At 46.7% G+C, this 15,490-nt stretch overlaps 1 protein-coding gene across 2 annotated transcripts in view; it reads right to left on the bottom strand.

Annotated features, from left to right (window-relative positions):
- Positions 1-15,490, bottom strand: part of KANSL1 (KAT8 regulatory NSL complex subunit 1) — an 81,079-nt gene that overhangs the window by 51,983 nt on the left and 13,606 nt on the right. For both annotated transcript variants that reach the window (XM_082297307.1, XM_082297306.1), the window contains exon 2: positions 10,304-11,690. In XM_082297307.1, coding sequence (XP_082153433.1) covers positions 10,304-11,607 — 1,304 coding nt within the window. In that variant the 5' untranslated portion in view covers positions 11,608-11,690. The remainder of the gene's footprint in view (positions 1-10,303; positions 11,691-15,490) is intronic.

The raw sequence follows: 15,490 nt of genomic DNA on the forward strand, positions 1-15,490 counted from the left end.
AGAGCATCTTTTTAAATTGTGGGAGGGAAACAGGCACAGGGTGGGATTGTTGGGGTGTCTGCACAGGGCCAGGAGCTGGACCGGGTGATCCTTGTGGGTCTTTTCCAACTCTGGACATTCTGTGATAATTTTCACTAGTTCTTCATAAAGCCACCAAAACGTTTAATCAAGTCATTTTTCTTTTTATTTTTCAGAGAGGAGCACCTTGTCCTAGCACAAAAATTCATTGCTCAAGCACAAAAAACCATTGGTACAATAACCACCTCAGTTTGCAGAGCAGCTAATCTGATCAGGGCTTACCTGTACCCAGCCTGGAGGGCGTTTGGTTTCAGGAGTTTAACATAACCAAAACGCCCGGTACAGAGAGCAAAGGGGGGAAAAACAAAGGCAGAGCTGTGCCATGACAACTAGGATGGGTTATGAAAATTTTCTCTCCTCAGAGGATACTATTTTGAAAATAAATACCATCTCAAGAGCGAGCACACAGGAGAATGAGCTGCAAAAAGAACTAGAACTCTTTCCATTAAAAAGACCTGGCCATGAATACCCCAGGAGATGTGATGAAGAGGGAGAGAAGGGGCACTAGGGCAGGTCTGACAAGTAAAAGATTCACACAAAAGAGTGAACCAGCACAGAACCACCGCAACTGGAGACACATGTAATTCCAGCCTGTTAGAAAGAATTCAAAGAATAGCTCACATTCAGGAAAAAAGCAGTTAGAACAGAAAAAACAGCAGTTACACACTTCATACACCAGGTTAACATCTAATACACAACGCAATGTCAATCAGAGCCTTCAGGTAAGATTTTTTACAAGTATCACTTATTAAAAGTAGGTTTAAATAACTAAGAGTTAAGCTGGTTCGGGCTTCCTGCCCATTTCCAGAGGCAGGGAGAGGGGGATGGTAGGGGGGATTGAGTGAGGGCTGAATATGGAAAGCTGTCTTTAGGCACAATATGAATCATCACACTGAGGAATCTTCTTTAAGTAGCTGGCTACTACTCAAACAGATTTATTTTATTTAAAAGGGGATGGTTTTGACCAATATATGCACAATGAACCTTGGAGAAGTCATTACATGACACTCTGCTGTGTCTGTTACAATGAAAAATACTTGAAAATTAATCTGTATCAATTTAATCCATCCTGACATAGGAAAAGTGGTTAATGCCTTGGGAGATTTCCTAATGCGCTTGGTTTCTTCACATTATTTTCTGCTATCTCAGTATAAACAGCACCTTGCCTTTCACTTTCAGAAATCTCTGCTAATGGCAGAAGAGCTACCTACGACATGAAAGGAGCAGAGAATAATTTTCTTGTTTTAGCCTGAGACAGTAAAAAGCCAACACCACAAAATGTTGCATACATGGAGCAAGAGCCCTGCAAGTGTTCTGCATTCAAAATGCAGATCTACAGAAGGCTGATTGTCTCATTTTTTTGAAATAGCCAGCACTGGAATAGCAGAAGTCACATGGAGAAGAGCTCCAATTCACACAAAAATAGGCAGATTTAGCTGCTGCGATTTTTATTCATTCAACTGTCCCAGCCTAGGAATAGCAACAGCTGCTAAACAGAAATATTCTCCCCCTGGCCACTGGGATGTGGGACTTTAGTGGAGAAAAAAGCCACTAGGAACAGGAAGAGCCATGACCTCCTCCCATCAGGCCACACGGAGCAGGAGCTGGGACCACAGCAGTGAAATTTTGTCAGAGCAGAGCCAGGATCACTGAGCACTGAAGCACCTTCAAACCCAGCCATCCCTTGCTCAGGTCTCCCCTCTGACCACAGATCCCTGCCCGGCTCCATGGGCACACAGAGGGCATGCTCTGCGTTTTCCACCTCCTTACCAGGCTGCAGAAAAGCACACGAGGCACACACAGGCCAGCTCTGAGCACAGGAACCTCCTGCTCAAGGCACTGCTCAGGCGATTTCTGTCTATGGCACCTACATAAAACCATGAACACCAATGGGGTAACAGCTCCAAATCTTCAATATCACGGAAAGAGATGAGCTCCAACCACACACAGGCTGGGATGAGAAGCACTTTGGAGATAGAATATTCTTTACCTGGACCAGGAGAATGAGCGACAGCAGAATATTCCCAAGCTTCACCTACAGCACCAGAGAGGAAAGATTTCGTGGCAAACATTCCCAAGATGACTGAAGCTCTCTTATTTTCCTGTTTGCTGGCCAAGACCAGTTCAATCTACGGACGGCTGCTCACTCTGGGCACTACATCAACCCGTTCCCTCTGCCTCCCATCACACACATTTCCCTCCAATTCACACTGCTTTCCATTAATATTTGAAAGTCCTCCCTTATACAAATAAAATTCTTGCAACATTTCTTACAACATCGTTATGTGTTACTATGGAAACTGCTAAAATGTCACAAAATACAAAAGCCTAAAGCTCTGCTGCATGAGGAGAACCCTGATCATCCTTAGTTCCCCCTTTGGGTAGTATGATGATCAATGTTTCGAGCCTAATATAAAAAAAGTCACTATTATAGTGGGGGGGTATATTTTCTTCTTTCTTTCTTTTTTTTTTTTTTTTTTTTTGGCATTGCTTTACATTACTGAGTATTTCATTAAGCCAGCAGCCAAATGAAGTCACTTTTCACAAATCCACCCTGTCAGGAGGGACTTTTGAGGCAGCAAAATGATATTCAAAACTCTCTGGAATTCCATGCTGAGCAGAGAAGCTGTGGCTGCCCCTGGATCCCTGCAAGTGTCCGAGGCCAGGATGGACGGGGCTTGGAGCAGCCTGGGACAGTGGAAGGTGTCCCTGCCCATGGCAGGGGTGGCACTGGATGGGCCTAAAGGTCCTTTCCCACCTAAACCATTCTGTGATTCTGTGACTGCATTTTACACAGGCAGGATGCACAGATTTAACAGATACGGGAGCTCTAATTCTTTAAAACTGAGGCTGTTTGAGAAGCACAGAGTTGTGGAGAGAGCACCCTGTGCTCATTCATAAGGCAGCAGGAATTACTGTGCCTCAGAAGCAGGAGCGTCACGAGATGTGCCAGCCGAGCTGTGCCACCACTATCGCAGGGAACATCTCGTTTTGCACTTGAGACATCGTGGCTGCCCATGAGCACCAGGGAGAGAGCAGCCATCTGCCGAGGAGCTCACCTCACCAACCTGGCAGCTGCCAGCCAAGGCAGCAGCTCGAAATGCAGCCCCGGGGTGACCTCCCTGCTCCGCACAGCCACGGACAGGGCAGGGCTTGGCACAGAGCTCGGGCTGGGTTTGGGAGGGGCAGGCAAAAGGGAAAACACCCTCGACACGACCAATTTGCCACAAAATTTTTGAGCCACTCCATCATCATAACAAAAGCAGTGAACTGAAGGTCTCAACAGCACAAGACTCTGACTGTCCCTTTTAAGCATTCTCTTTCACCAAAGCCATCATCCCCCTCACTGCTGATGCAATGCAATGAAACAGCACGTTTTACAGGAAAATCCCAGGCATCGTTAGCAAATCCTTAACTCGGCATGCCTGTGCCAGGTACCCTTCCCATAAATAGCTCGTTCAGTGCTGAGGTCAAACCTGGAGCAGGCATTCCAGAAAGTAACCTTATCCCAGGGAAGGTCAGAGGGTGGTGAAAAGAAAAGAAATAGGACAGGAAAAAAATGTAAAAATAAGATAAAAGAAAAGAAGGAGCTGGATGTTACTTAAGCAAACCACTTCAGTACTCCAAGTGAAAGCAAATCTTTCAAATGCAGAGAGCCACAACCAGAGACAACTCCGAGTGCACTGGAGAGTTGAATCATCCCCAGCTGGCTCCAGAGATGTGAAGGGCAACTGCAACAAACCCAAGGCAATTCAAGTTTCTCTTCCCGCTTCCCATCTGAATTCCTAGTCAATACACAGGCCCTCACCTATTTATATTTTTAAGCCCTTCCTTTCATTCGAAATCCAGCATATAAAACCTAAGCCAATTTTTTCCGTTCTCTCCTACCTAAAGCGTTTTATCTGAGGGCGGCCCAGCAAAGACCCGAGCTCTCCAAGCCTTTGAAAGGAGACACTTGCAAAACGCCCCATATATCCAGGGTGTGCCCAAAACACACTCTGTGGAAAAATCTCTTGGGGTAGTGCCAGTTTAGCAAGAAAAACATTTTCCCCCAGCTGGAAGTCTAGCACTGCTGAGCAAGTGCAACCAGAATGGATCTGCAGGAGGAGAGAACAAAGGAGGGGGGGGAGCCCATGTCACTGCAGAATGAAACCCCCAGTCTTTGAGGAAGACACCTGGGAGTACCTTTACAATCTCTTCCTTAAGGAATTCCATGTTCACCGTTGCTCCACTTGTAATCTCAGCCATGCAGTAATTCTAATCTCAGCCATACAGTCATTTTTTGTCTTCTGTCAGTACCAGCATGAATAAAAATGCAGCTCTGAGCCGTGGCTGCTCGCAGATGCTGGTGCAACACAGTGTAAAAGTCTTTTCCCATCCCCCACAGAGGTATATTAGACTTCAATATTGGAGATCAGCTCTAAACAGGGCCCCTTTCCCTCGCTCAAACACCAACTTCAAATTTCAGAGGCGACTGCAGCAAAGCAGACAAGTACCACACTGGGTTTTTAACACCAGTTCACATTCACAGACTCCTCAAAAAAATTTTTCTGCTGCTTCAGATGTTGTGACAGGCTTTTTCCAATGAAAAGTAAAGTAAATATTTATACAACCCTATCCACAGTGTCACCCACAACTCCTAAAAATTCTGAGCTACAGCCTGTTCTTACTTGCTGCCCCACTGGGTAAGGGCTACAGAGACAAAGAGCAGCTTACTGGCAGTACCAGCCACCAAATCATTCCCAGTCCTCTGTGTTATCTTCCATACACCAGCCCAGCACAGCCTGAGAGACAGGGACAGAAGACCTGACTGAACAGAAGAACCCAAAATGCTGCAGGGGCAGTAAAGGCATCTGCCAGAAAGATGCTTTGTCTGCATTCAACACACCAAATTCAAATGTTTTCCTGAACCACAGCACTGATCCGAACCTTATTCCTTGCACATGTGACCCAACACCGAGTGCTGGTTCACAGAGTCCCAGACTGGTTTGGGGTGGAAGGGGCTTTCAGCCTAGAAAGATAAATTTCAACCAAAGCACCGAACTCCCTCTCGGATGAAAGACACTCACACTGCCTTACGTGAGGTCTGTGGATGGCCATGGACCTACACCAAATCCACAAAACCTCCCTGCCATTCACCAGTGAGGTCTGCATGAGGATCAAGGCTCTAATAGAAGTCAGGAACGACTTATTAGACACCCATAATATCTATAAAAGGTGTACTAGGACCAGCACCTCTGAGAAATAACTGACTATTCTCATTTGCCCTCTTTCCTTAAAAGCAAGAGGGACTTGGAGTGTCCTACTTACTCCGAATACCTGATTAAGCATTTTTGAACAATCAACCACTCTATTGTTCTGCTTTCAAATGCTAAGCAAGAACACTTGAGAATTTGCTCTCTCTTCCCGACTGAAAGAGCTTGCAGGACTTCTGACCAACACATCACTGCTGAGACTAACAACAACTCAGACAACACATACGAAAGTTCTCATAAACAGCTGAAAAATACAGTTAACCACTGTGCTGTCATCAGTACCTACAAACACAGCTAAAATTCAACAAAAAACAACACCCAAAGTGTCAAGCAGGGGACTGAAAAAGTGATAAAGAGTAAGAGACAAACTTTTAGGATTGCTCTGCACAAATAATTTAGTGAAATATGTTTGTGACCAGTAGGAAAAGCTTCCTTAGTCCCCATGGCATGGGATTTGATATCTGAATTACATGTGGGATCTGCCATCTGAATTATGGTTCCATGAAGTCACGGATTTGAGAAATATTATTTAATGGCCCTTGAGATACAGGCTTCATTATCATGTTCTCACTTGAAAAACATAATCGAGGGAGAAAAACCAGAATGTCTAAATCACATTTCTCAGTCAGCTTGCGCCGACTGCGACCACTCCTCAAGCAACCCCCAACCCAAGTGCCCCATGCGTTCATCTCCAACACAGGACTTGGAAATTAGTGCTGGGAAAAGCAGTTCTTTGTGAGAAATCTTAATTACTACTCTGAGCCCAGCAACTCTGAAATCCCGGCAGTACAACGTGACGCAGTGCAGGGAGGAGACAACACACGGGCTGTGAAATGATTCACCGCAACACCAAAGCGCAGAAGGTGCTTGGATTTCCCATCAGTAAATGGGAATAATTAAAGTGTGCTCAGGCATTGTGGCCACAGGCATTGTAACAACCACAACTGAACACTGTAGGGACTGTCTGACCCTTGGAAAGGTTCTGTGGGAAGCCAGTGGTGTGAGAAGTTGGTCACTAGGAACTGCAGTCCCCTCTCAGCAGCTTGATGCAACTGTCAGCCAAACAGTGACTTTCCAGATAAGAAAACCTGAGCTAAAAAATAAGTCCCAGTTAAATATTTGGTTCATTACCTATTCAGAAAATTTTTCCACTGTACAGACTGAAGCTGAGGTTTAGAAAGACTAAATCACCTACCAATCACCAGTTCATGCCTACATTGCTAGTTAGCATAGGTCACTAACCAGCCAAAAATAATTGACAAATTCTGATTAAACTTGTCTACAGGCAAATCCAACACAACCAAAGAAACCACCACTCTGCAAAAAGCAACTACTATAAAGATGCACAAGCCACATGAAGTATTTCCTATTTATATGTGTTAGCACAGGGACACAGAAACAACAGGACTTTGGTGACTTTCTAAACCATCACTCAGCCACACAAACCAGATTTCAACCAGCAGCCCTCCAGCACTGGGAGAAATTCCATGCCCTTCTCTGAACCACGTCTCACAAGCAGTTCCTGATCCCAGCATGCTGCTAGCAACATGAAACCATGGAATGGTTTGGGTTGGAAGGGACCTTAAAGCCCATCCAGTCCTATCCCTGCCATGGACAGGGACACCTTCCACTAGCCCAGGTTGTTCCAAGCCCTGTCTAACCTGGCCGTGGACACTTCCAGGGATCCTGGGGCAGCCACAGCTGCTCTGGGAATCCATACCAGTACTTCCCTACCCCCAAAGGGCAGCTGGGCCCTTTCACAGTCGCACAGGTTTCTCAGGCGCTGCTGCCGCCAGTCACACCCAGCCAAGGAAGCTGGGATTCTCCACAGGGAAGGCTCCAACCTGCCTTCCTCACCTCCTGACAAAGGCAAAGCTGCTCTCTCCTGATCCTCTCTCTGCACCGCTCACACCTTTGGAGGATCTCAGCTGTAAGGCAGAGCTGTGTATTGCTAACCAGGGAGCAGACACAGTCCAACACGGTGGTCCTCAATGCACACAAAACCAAGGATGCAGCACAACCCAACCCTGCCTGCACACACCTGCCCTCCCCATCAGCTGCCTGAGAAGCAGGAGCACCTCGTTAAACCAAGCCCATGGCTGGCAGGGCTTCCCAAAGGTGTAACGAATCCCTCCCTGCTTTGTTTATGCATTACCTGATGGCCTGGTTATGCACCTGAATGACAGCACCTTCCTGGGCAGCAGGTCTGGGGGTGCTTTAAAAGGACCTACCAAGTTCTGATACATCCCTAACACTACTGGAAAGAACAATTTCTCAGGGAGATGGTGCTCCATAGCTGAGATCAGGCAGGTCAGAACAGTACAAACGCTTCAAAGTCCGTCCTTGACCAGATACTGATTCTGGAATGCCACCACACCAGAAAAACTCAAAGGTCAGCTCTTATCTAAGCATGATGTAAACATGTCTTTGTCTCTTCTGGGTGCTCCTACTTGAATCCCAGAGGTGGTCGGTGACGTGGCCACTCACTACCAGCAGGCTCCGAGACACTGTTTGTGGCACAACTCTCACTACAGGTCTAAAGCAAACAGCAATTTTTTGGGGGGAAGGCAGGGGCACCCAGAAGCAATGCAGAACCAAGGGATGGTGACCGAGCACTGCAAAGTTTACAGAATCACAGAACTGCTGGGGGTTGGAAGGGACCTCTGCAGATCATCCAGTCCCAGCCCCTGCCAAGGCAGGGTCTCCTAAAGCAGGTTACACAGGAACGTGTCCAGGGTTTGGAATGTCTCCATTACACACTTAAGATACTCCATCTCACTATCAAAATTAAAATAATCAGGGTACACATCTTCCTTCTAATAAGTAAATTCATGAAGACAAAAAATCTGGCCCTCCCTGAGCAGCCTCTGCACTCACACTAATGTACAACAATGGCTCTGTATCATCAGCTGGCCCAAGGCAGCTTCCCAGTGGAAAACTCGGCTCTTCCCCTTCCGGCCTCCTAGCACTGCTGGAAAAGAATAGTATTAGATGTGCTCAGAAGCTTGTACCAGCTCTTAAGGTTGACTTGAGCAGTTCCACTAACAAGCAGCAACATGCACTGAGCCTCGGCAATGCCAGAGCTCAGGGCCGATGTCACAGCACTCATCCAACAGGACGGTCAACGCTGGGACGGCTCATTACTGAATACCCACAGGCACCAACTTTAAACGAGGTTTGGTGGGCCTGGCCTAGATGCCAGTGTGCATACACACCAACTTCTGAACCCAGAGACAACAGAGGGATCAGTCTTTTTATTAGCTTTCAAATCTTTGGCTTTTTAAGAGTACTCAGAATGTGAAGGCATGACTAACGCGAAGGGCGGAAAAGTCAGCAAAGAATTTCACGCATCATGTCTCTGAATGCTGAACTTCCTCTTGGGATTAGAGGAGTGGCAAAGAAATTTCACTTTGCTAGACAACACGTGAAGCCATGAAACCCATAATATGGGAAATTCAGTATTATTTTGTACAGATTTTTAATCAAATGTCTCCTCCAATAACTACTACAAGACTTATAAATGCAATTCTACTACTAATCCCAACAGTAACTTTGTGGATGCTATAAAACAGGAATAAAGATATTGAACTCTTGTTTAAACAGCACAAGAACGTCTTTATGTCCACCCAGGAGAGATCACATGATCAGCTAGCTACCAGCTTTGCACTGGGAGAAACCAAACTCAAGCTACATTTAAGACTTCACATGCAGAAATTCATCCTGCGCCACCATCCCAAAACACAACGTGACATTTAGCTGGAATTTGATATTCAAAAGCTGTAACATCTGGCTATCAGCACTCATCCACAGGAGTGTGTTCTCAGAGGATGCTGAAGTCACCACATGCCCACTGCTCATATCCACCCAGCTCAGTAAAATCTGTTTCACATAGCCCTTGGCCAGTCACTAACACACTCTGGACAACAGGTATCCAAATCCACTCAGTTATTTCTCCAGAGAGAGCTGAACAATCCCAGGACAGTGCAGGAATGCAAAAGTCCTGGTGACTTTTTCCAGCCTGGATAGGAACGCCATCGGCATTCCAGCCAGGACCCCTGTGCCTGCTGCACGGAGCTTTTTGTCGACCGTAGCGATACTTCACAGACTGAGGTCTCGGTTCAATAGGTCCATCAGGGTGGAAGAGATCATCTACTGATGCAAGCAAGATTTCACACAGCCTAGACACAGAATATGGCCTTTTAAGAGATTTTTACAAAATACTGTGGTGTGCACTCCCAGGGAAAATTCTGGGTTTGGAACAAAAATTTCCCTTCCTCCCTGACCTGTCTCAAGACCTTTTGCCTTGAGAAGGATCTTCCTCCTCCACACACAAACTGACACCTAATACTTATGCAAACAGGATCTAGTTAACAACATAATTATGAAGCTGTTGTCATAATTTAATGCAACTCACAGACAAGAAAAAAATTCCCAGCAGTAATTTCCCAGATTCAAGAAGAGAACACACTCGCTTCACACTTCGGCTGGCACTTGAACCAAATCCTTTCAAGAGTATTTTTTTTCCAGGCAGCTCACTTAACAAATAAAATGACTTCCCAATCATAAATATGCTGTCAGCTACACAGATTCAGACTGGCCTTACTTTACACAACAGGTTTACAACAAGTATTCCCATTGTAAAAAACCAAACATTTCATTTCAGGAGACAGGACCAAAGCATCCTGGAGACAACTGCTAATGGCATTCCAGGTTTCTATCTGCAGCTCACACCACTCCAGCCAGCCAATATTTTCATGACTTGCTGCTCCATGAACCAAAGACTATTTTCAGTATGCATGAGGAATTTTATCTTCAGTGCTGCACATGCTGCAAATCACACCAAACTAGTTTTAACAATTCTTTGACCCAAGACCTTCCAGAATTTAGGGTTCCTACAAAAACTGTATTTCTATCTGCCACCTTCCACTTAGCTCCCCACCACCAGAAGGAAACAAGTGAGTGCTACTTACAGTGGTACATGGGGTTGTTCTGGGTCTGCTTTGGTCAGTTCCTCTTCTTCAACATCCGACTCTCCCCCCGAGCTGCTGTCAGTGACATCCGAGTCAAACGCCTGCTCGCTGGATCTCAAGTTGGCCATGCCACTGGCCGTGAATCTCTCCAGCTCCTCCGATATTGAATCACTCTTCAGGAAGTTACTCAGGCCTTCTGAAGTAACTGTCTCACTCGCAGCTTTCCTCAAGGCTGCTTCTGCTTTTCTGGTCAACATCAGCTGGCTCCGATGCCTCAGGGGGTCCAAAGCTGGAAGCTTGCTCAGCGTTTTCTCCAAGAAGCCGCCCAACTGCTGCTGGATGTGTCTCTCCACCTGCTTCGCCTGCACCACCTGCAAGCGCTTCTGCAGCCGTCGGGCTCGGCTCTCAATGTCTGCCTGGCGCCGCAGCAGGGCCCTTGTCCTCATCTCGGAGTCCAGAGTGCTGCGGTGACCAGCCAGCAGAGAAGGTTTCTGCTCCTCCAACTTACTGCTCCCGAAGTCGGAGTGACTCGCGACACCGGGCACCCGCGTCTCCCCGCTGCCGCCCTCGAGCACCCACTGCTGCTCTGTGGAGTTAAGGGAAGATTTATTTGCAGTGCTATTATTGCTAAAGGGAGTTGCGTGCTCTGCATCAAGGCTTCTGTGTGGAAGAGTGCAATTGGTCAACCCGGTCTTCAAGTCCCCCAATTCAGAACCTCCTGTATTATAATCAACAGTCTGGAGGGCAGCAGAAGGAGGAGCACACTTCCCACCATTCAGAGAACTAGAGTTTTCATGGTCTGAATTGGTACTTTTGGCCAATTTCTTGGCCAAGCCATTCACAGGCGCTTGTGGGAGAGGTGGCTGGCTATTAGTACTCATTGTTTTTAGATTCTCCAAAGTGAATTCCAACACTGGTTGCCTCCCCAACAGATCACTTGTTTTCAAGAAGGACTGAGATAAGAGAGAGTGAGATTTAAGGACTGTCTGCTTGTTGAAGACTCCTTGCAGCTTCAGAGGCTCTTTTGAAGAGACAGATGTTACATCCGAGCAGAGATAAGAGGCCACTAGCGGCTGCAGCTTGCCCAGCTCTTCCTTTGTAGGGTTGTTTCGGAAATCTAGACCGGGATCCTCTGGAGCAATGGCTTTCCTTTTGGTGCCGTTGGCAGCCAGGAGGATGTTGTTGGCGTTGCCGTTGCTCTCGGCACTGCCAGGCGACAAGGTGGAGGACGGGGGAGCCAGCTTGAATCGGATGTGGTGAGCTTCAGCTGCTGCGTCAGTGAGAGCGGGCGCCATCGCAGCCATTCAGCACAGAGACACGGGAAGTCCAGCCTCTCCCGCTGCCGAGGCCAGCTCCACTGCCTCCCACTGCCGCTCCCGAGGGCAGCCTGCACAAGGAAGGCAGAAGACACAGTCAGGCACTGCATTTGGAGGAAATAAATCAAACACTTTGGACAACGGCAGCGAGACTTGGATGTGACGCTTGCGCTTCGTCACATTGAGCGCAGCCTCCTCCCCCTGGGAGCCCCAGCCATGCTCAGCAGAGCCAGGCGGGCACAAGGCAGCTGGGAACAGAAACAGGAATACACAACCCAGCCCTCAGGATCTCCCAAAGTTAATGCCTGTCTGTAACTGCTATTCCCATCTTTCAGTTTATCCATGAGCACACCAGAACCCTTCCAGGCCTCCAGGAAAGCTCCAATCCTGGATGCTCCTATTCCTCAATGCCAGCAGCTCACCAACTTCATCATTAAAATCCCTGAGCTACACCTATGAAATAGTTTTCAGTGCTTCTACTGCCAGCTCAGGGGTCTTAAAAATGACAAATTTGACTATAACATGTAACACAGACAGGGCTTGAGGGGAACAAATCTCCATATGCTTAAACTCCCAGTGGCTGAAGAAACCCCACCGCTTCCCTGAAACCTGGATTTCAAGAAAGTTGCTTCCCTGGTGTATACGAAACCCACTTTCTCAGAAGTACATTTCCGAATGAGCCAGGTGATTTCCAGTGTTAGCAATTCCCATTTCTCTTTCAAGAGCATGGATAAAGATTAACCCACACACGCACAGAGCAGTTCTACACTGACTGTCAGAGCAAGCCTGGGTTTAACTCAACTAGAGCAAATAAATTAAGAGAAATAACTAAAGACTCTTCCTTTCTCTACACTGCAGCCTTTTCCCACCCACCTTCAAGTTTCTGGTCATTCACCCACTTTCCTTACCACTAAAACTGTCAGTGTTTTTAAATGCCTTTTTAAATTGTATTCAAATAACCCACAGCACAGGCTGTGCCACCAGTGAAACAGTTACCTGATTTTCCTTTTACTGAAGTTATTTAGCATCTTCATAAGATATTTCAATGTCAACTTAATAATAAAAAGTTGCCCTGATCTCTTGCCTGATATGCCAATCCTCTAATTTCACATAAATTTGCATAAGCTTGTTGTAGCTGTTCATTAACACACCCCAATGACCAAATTAATACACCACTTTACAGGAAAAGCAAGGACTATCTAAAGTTTTAATATGTTTAACAAGGAAAATTTCACAGCCAGTTTTGTTTCTGGGCTCATCCAGCTGTACCACAGTTACTCCCAAGCATCAGATTCATGTGATTCTCTGTAACAGGGACCAGAAAGACATCAAGGCTGAAAAGCAAAGTACTAGAACCTGAATTTTTGTGAGAAATCAGAGATGAGTTAGAGAAAAAAACCCACATTCCCATGGAGGGAAGGGTCAGAATTATTTGCTCTGTGTGGTTTCCAGTGAGTACATATATTGGTCAACTGGCCAGCCCCTCGCCAGGTCCAAAATACAAACCCTCCAGAGTCCTAGAATCCCAAAATGATTTGGGTTGGAAGGGACCTTAAAGCTCATCCAGTTCCAGCCCCCTCCCCGGGGGACCAGCCCAGGGCACGGGGGATTCCGGGATTGGTCATGTCCAGCCTCTCACCCACCAGTCCTTCTCCCCAGAGCTGCTGTCCATCTGTTCATCCTCCAGCCTGAATTGATCCCAAGGGTTCTCCCTACCCAGCTACAGCACCTTGCTAACAGTCATTCTAACTCACTCTCCATAAAATCCACTTTGGTGACACAGGAGGAGACAAGGAAGAACACACTCCCAGAGGAACAGACTTTAAAAAAGCTGTTGCAACCGAGATCCTGGAGATGGGTTCAGGCTTCTTAAGTCCCCTACTCACAGAACTTATGGTATTCTGTAATGAACTACACCTTATCCTTACTAAAAAACGATCTGTATGTCTAAAAATTTTGGCCACACTCACTGAAAATGGATTTCAGTCACCATTTGGGTCCATAAATAAAAACTGAACATGCCTATTCAGGGAAGAAAGAAAAAAAAGGAACTTGCAGGGAACTTTCCACTTGTAGCTAAGACACCCTTGGGAGAGGAGGGAGGAAGACCGTCAGAACAAAGACTTCCTCCACTCCAGCCTCCTTCCAAGACCTTCACTAGAGACACACACACTGGGAATGACTGTCCCTAACAGGTTCCCAGTTCTGCAGAAACATACGGGTTTCCCTTCCAGGGGGAACTCTGGCTCAGGGCTCTCCACCACAGTTACCACGAGACATCAGCAGCAGCTTCAGGAACACCCAACTGCAAAAAGAGCAGAAAACCCTCCCCTTGGTGCTAAATGACTCTTCATGAACATATCTGCACTGCAGCCAGTCAGGAGTTTGCCCAGGCTGGAGAGAGTTTTAATCCGTAGGACAGTCATCAAATTAACAGAAGTAGGAAATGGAAGCAAAACTTTGACACTGCCATTTTCTCCAGGTTAGAAAACCCACTTGAAAACAAAAAATCCTCCTGGTAAGCTACTGCAAACCTCCTTGGCTCCACTTTTCATGGGGTGGACACCATTTAGAATACTTTGGAAGCCTGGAAAGCCTCCGCTAAGAATAAGGCTTTGTTCTAGTAGCTTAAAGATGACCTCCAAAAGTTATTTGGTCTATTTTTTTTATTTTAAGTCCTTATCAACTCTCTGTGTGCTGGACAGCACTGGCTTCTCTAACTGAAATAGATCTCTACTTTTATGAGCAACCCCTGGAAAAGACATTAAGGAACATTTGTAAGCATGTTCCCTCCCTCTGTTTGTAAGTCTGGGTTGTTATTAAAGCCGCATTACATTTATCAGGAATTTCTTCCTAACAGGGAATTGGAGGGGAGAAGGTGCTAAGGCATCTCTGAGGAAGGAGAACAAAGAAAAGGAAAAGGTCATAGAATGGGAAGGGAAGGTCATTCACACAGTCTGAGGAACTTTCAGAGCATTCTGGTAAGTCTGACAATAAGGCCAAGAATTATCCCCCAATCTTTTGCCTGCTCCTGGGACCCAAACCATGCTGGCAAGTTCTACTCAAACTGCTGTCACCCATCTGTATTAGCAGATCCATGTGAGCACCCTTTTTTCACCATTTTCCTGCCACGGGTCTTTAATTCCCACACTCAAGGTGACACATGTGGGACCAAGAGGCTTCTGCTCTGGCACAAGCCCTGCTAGTAGAGAACTGCCAGAGTAACTGGACACTGCTCCAGTTCCACCACCACAGCTCAACTCCAGCCCAACCTGCAGCAGCCGTGGCGCAACCCCTGTGCTGGACTTCACCTGGGAAAACCCAAGAGGAGCTGTTTCTGGAAGGCCAGTGTGGTGTTTACGGCGTGTCTTAAGCTAATACTGAATGAACGTTCTTCGTTTTCCATTTAGAAGTAGAGCACTGCCAGAGCAGTTAGCAGTAATTAACAGAGCAAAGATGAAAGGCTGCAGCAAGCAGGTAAAACCAGGGTAACCGTAACTCATCCATCTTCCCTCGGTCCCCAGGAGTGCACGGGAGGCCACCGAGGCAGCAGAGGCACCAGGGCTCCTCAGGGGGCTTCACCTACAACTCCACATCAGCAGCACCAATGCTCAAACTTCTTAAACACAGAGCAGAGGCAAGAGTGGGAATAAGGCCGAGGCAGCAATGTGAAGTCAGAGGGGGCAGGAGGAACACACCCAGTCACCCTACACCTGGAGCAGCATCAGGTCATGACACCCCTGAAAACAATCCTCCAGCATGCTGACTTATTCAACACCCTCTGCCTCTAAAACCCAATTTTACAATCAGACCTTGAGAGGAGAACTGGGTTTCCAAGCACATGACTTTGTGCAATACCTCAAAAATAAGC

The sequence above is a fragment of the Coloeus monedula genome (genome assembly GCF_965178545.1).
Source record: "Coloeus monedula genome assembly, chromosome: 26".
Taxonomy (NCBI): Eukaryota; Metazoa; Chordata; class Aves; order Passeriformes; family Corvidae; genus Coloeus; species Coloeus monedula.